Here is a 3,114-nt window from a genome sequence, read left to right as displayed (position 1 = left end):
TGCTCACCACCCAATCTGCACTGAGTCCTTGTATTTTCCCACTGGGTCTGCCAATTCATACTCTGGCCTATGCCCAGTCAGATATACTCACCACCCACTGATTAAGCTTATCGGCAAGTTGGGTTCGATAAAATCAATACGAGCCCGACCCAATTACTTAAATGGTCCACGTTTTCTAACCAAGCCCGATATATTATCCATTTAGCCTAGACTCAAACTCTTATAAGAACTGAGTGTCCTAAAGGCTGTTATGTAAAGGTAATGGTGACAACTGTTACGCATTACAAGATTGTAACGGCTATAGCAACCATTATGAAAAAAAAAAAAAAAAAAAAGGCCTATAATTGTTGTTAACATCATGTTACATCTGTTATAAAGCAAATACATGTTTTCCATACTTTTTAATCAACATGAGAAGACACATACAGATTTTTTATGATTTTTTTTTTCAAAAATAGAAAAAAATTGTAACAATAGTTATGGGGGCCATAACAACCGTTACGACTCGTATTGTAAAGGTAACGGTGGTGGCCATTACAGCCATTACATAACACCTTGAATCTAGCCATTTGAGCAATGGACGGACTTGCCCAGTACCACCCATCTACGTTCCATGAATTTTTACACGTCTATTGTCATGATACCTCAAATTTTGCTCTTAAAATTACTGATATGCCACTGCGTACCCAGGTACCCTTAAAAGCCTAGTTTGAAGATTTAAGAACCCAAGACATTTGGTAATTTTTACAAGAGAAAAGGGTAATTCATTAGTAATTTTTTCTTGAAAATTTCACGTGCAATACTCATGAATGATTTACAAACAGCAGGGTTAATGACAATTTACAAAATGTGATCAGATGGCCAACACAAGCCCCGGTAATGAACGGTTCAGATGCTCCTGCGGCTCACTCTGCCAGAGAGTCAAGCCCTCGTGCTGGACTTCCCAGACAATCGGGCTAAGATCCTGAACCGTCAGCCATGTATTGAAATACTCCCGGAACTGTGTTATCACACCGTCCTTCAGTGTCCAGACATGAACCCAATACACGTGGGCCCCTTCCCACCCCTCGACTATCACCCTACTTCCGATCGCAGTCACATTTCGTGGCCTGAATCGAAAATCCGCGAACGTAGACTCGCCAGTGAGGACCCGCATCATGTGATGGCATCGAGGTGGGCCATGGAACCACCATTCAAGATCGTCCGCCAGGAGGCCAGCAACGGTCTCCGTGTTGCCACATGTCAGGGCATGGTAGAGCACCTTGACGGCCTCCGCCTCTTCAGATGACGTCGACAGGGCTGGAGATTGCATGTGGAATGAGTGAACGTTGGAAAGGAAGGTATATGAAGAGAAATGCAGCTAACTCGCTTTGGTTGCATGATATATGTCATGGCTGGGGTTTATATAGAGGGAGTGGGGGCGGTTTGGTGGGACCCACGAAATTTTGATACAATGTCAAGGTGAAGGATGGCTGGTATTGATTGATTCTTCATTGCTGATGTGGACGATCCAACGGTTCAGGTATCTTCTTGAGTGCATGTGTCGATATATTCATTTTTTTAATATACCGAGACTCGGTGCTTCTCTCGGTTGGGGACTGAACAAGGTATGACTGTAATTTGGAAAGTTGAAATCGTAAAAATGCAAATGGCTTTTCAAAATGAGAAAATGACCAAACTGCCCTTAGACGACAAAAAAGTGCCCTAGAAAGCTGAATGCGACCTTAAATCGTTTTGCTCTTGTTTTGTTCATATGGGGTCGCTAATCTCCATGAAATTAACCATTTCCTGCAAGTGGGGAGCATGGAGGTTTGATCCATACCGTTGATCTTAAAAATCCAGCGAAGTTGTGTGTGATGGTCATGATGCCTTCTAGATTGGAAGATCCTAGCCATCAAATCGTTTATTTTATCTGGTTTGTCGTTATGTTTTTATCTTAACCGTTTATTTTTGGACCGTTGTCCGAAGAGTCTTGAGATCATTTTGGGATTTCCCACGTTCACATAAGGGCCCATATGATCAATGGTCTGGATAACCCAAGCATCAGCTTCTTTTTTGCAGTATGGTGCATCAGTAGATTATTCGCATTTAATCCCATATACGTGTGTTGGGATAACGTGCTCACTTGCATTTTGATTGGTCCATGCAGTTGGCGGGACCCACGCATCTGAGTCACCAATAGAAGTGCACGTGGAACATTAGGTCGGCGATCATTAGAACAGGAGTTCTCATGATTGCTTGAAAAAAGTTCAATGAACACAGCTATTTACCTGGCATTATTACAACCCTGGCATATCATTATCAGGAGATCTGGATGGACCATGACCAAATTGTGTAATCAAATGATCTCAACCATTTAATAAGTGAGATTTTAATGGGCCATCAATAATATTTTCTAAAAGCCGAGTATTTGACCGTTGATAATAAAAAGAAATTTTGTACGGTGTATAAAGTTCAAATCTCTCTAATCTCCAATCAAAGTGAGCTAACCTTGAACTGGAAGGTCGGATACGAGGGTGATGAGGTCGATCACCGTCTTCGTCGGTGGGATAACTACTCTTAATCCACCGAATCCACAGAGTTTCTATGAACTCCTCACAAAGATATCTTGACTCCACGAGGGGAAACAACCGACTGTCGATACGATGGAATCTCACAAATTCAGCATGGAAACCGGCATAGCCAAGTTGATTGGATAAATTAGCTTCTCTGCGCCAAAATTATATATGGCATGTCGAGTAACTCATTTCAATTTGCGAGATATATATGTCTATTGTAAGATTTTGATGGTCCGGATCACCTCCACCTCTGATCAGGCCTTCAATGCTCCATCTTGGACATGAAAGTGTCCACGGCCTGCTCTACATCAGAAGGTCATTGCTTGGATGGGCCACTGTCCAAACTCTCAACCATGCATTTCAATGATCCTGACCGTTCAATGATTAAGCTTTGTCCCATCAATTTGAGTGTCGCGGGCATCAGCACAGATTGGAAGGTGGCGATGGTTGATAAGTAAGTTTCAATCAATGGCATTGGAATAAAGGTAAGCCATGAATGAGAAATCTTATTATTATTATTATTATATTGGGAAATCTCATTATCATAGGCTTAGAG

At 41.9% G+C, this 3,114-nt stretch overlaps 1 protein-coding gene across 1 annotated transcript; it reads right to left on the bottom strand.

The window, feature by feature from the left end:
- Positions 1-741: 741 nt before the first annotated feature.
- On the bottom strand, positions 742-1,387 carry LOC131254076 (wound-induced protein 1). The gene has a single exon (XM_058255104.1). The coding sequence runs from the start codon at positions 1,310-1,312 to the stop codon at positions 854-856; it is 459 nt and encodes a 152-aa protein (XP_058111087.1). The 5' UTR covers positions 1,313-1,387; the 3' UTR covers positions 742-853.
- Between the last annotated feature and the right edge of the window lie 1,727 nt (positions 1,388-3,114).

This window comes from Magnolia sinica, chromosome 8 (assembly GCF_029962835.1).
Source record: "Magnolia sinica isolate HGM2019 chromosome 8, MsV1, whole genome shotgun sequence".
Lineage (NCBI taxonomy): Eukaryota > Viridiplantae > Streptophyta > Magnoliopsida > Magnoliales > Magnoliaceae > Magnolia > Magnolia sinica.
This window is presented reverse-complemented; position numbering and strand designations above follow the sequence as displayed.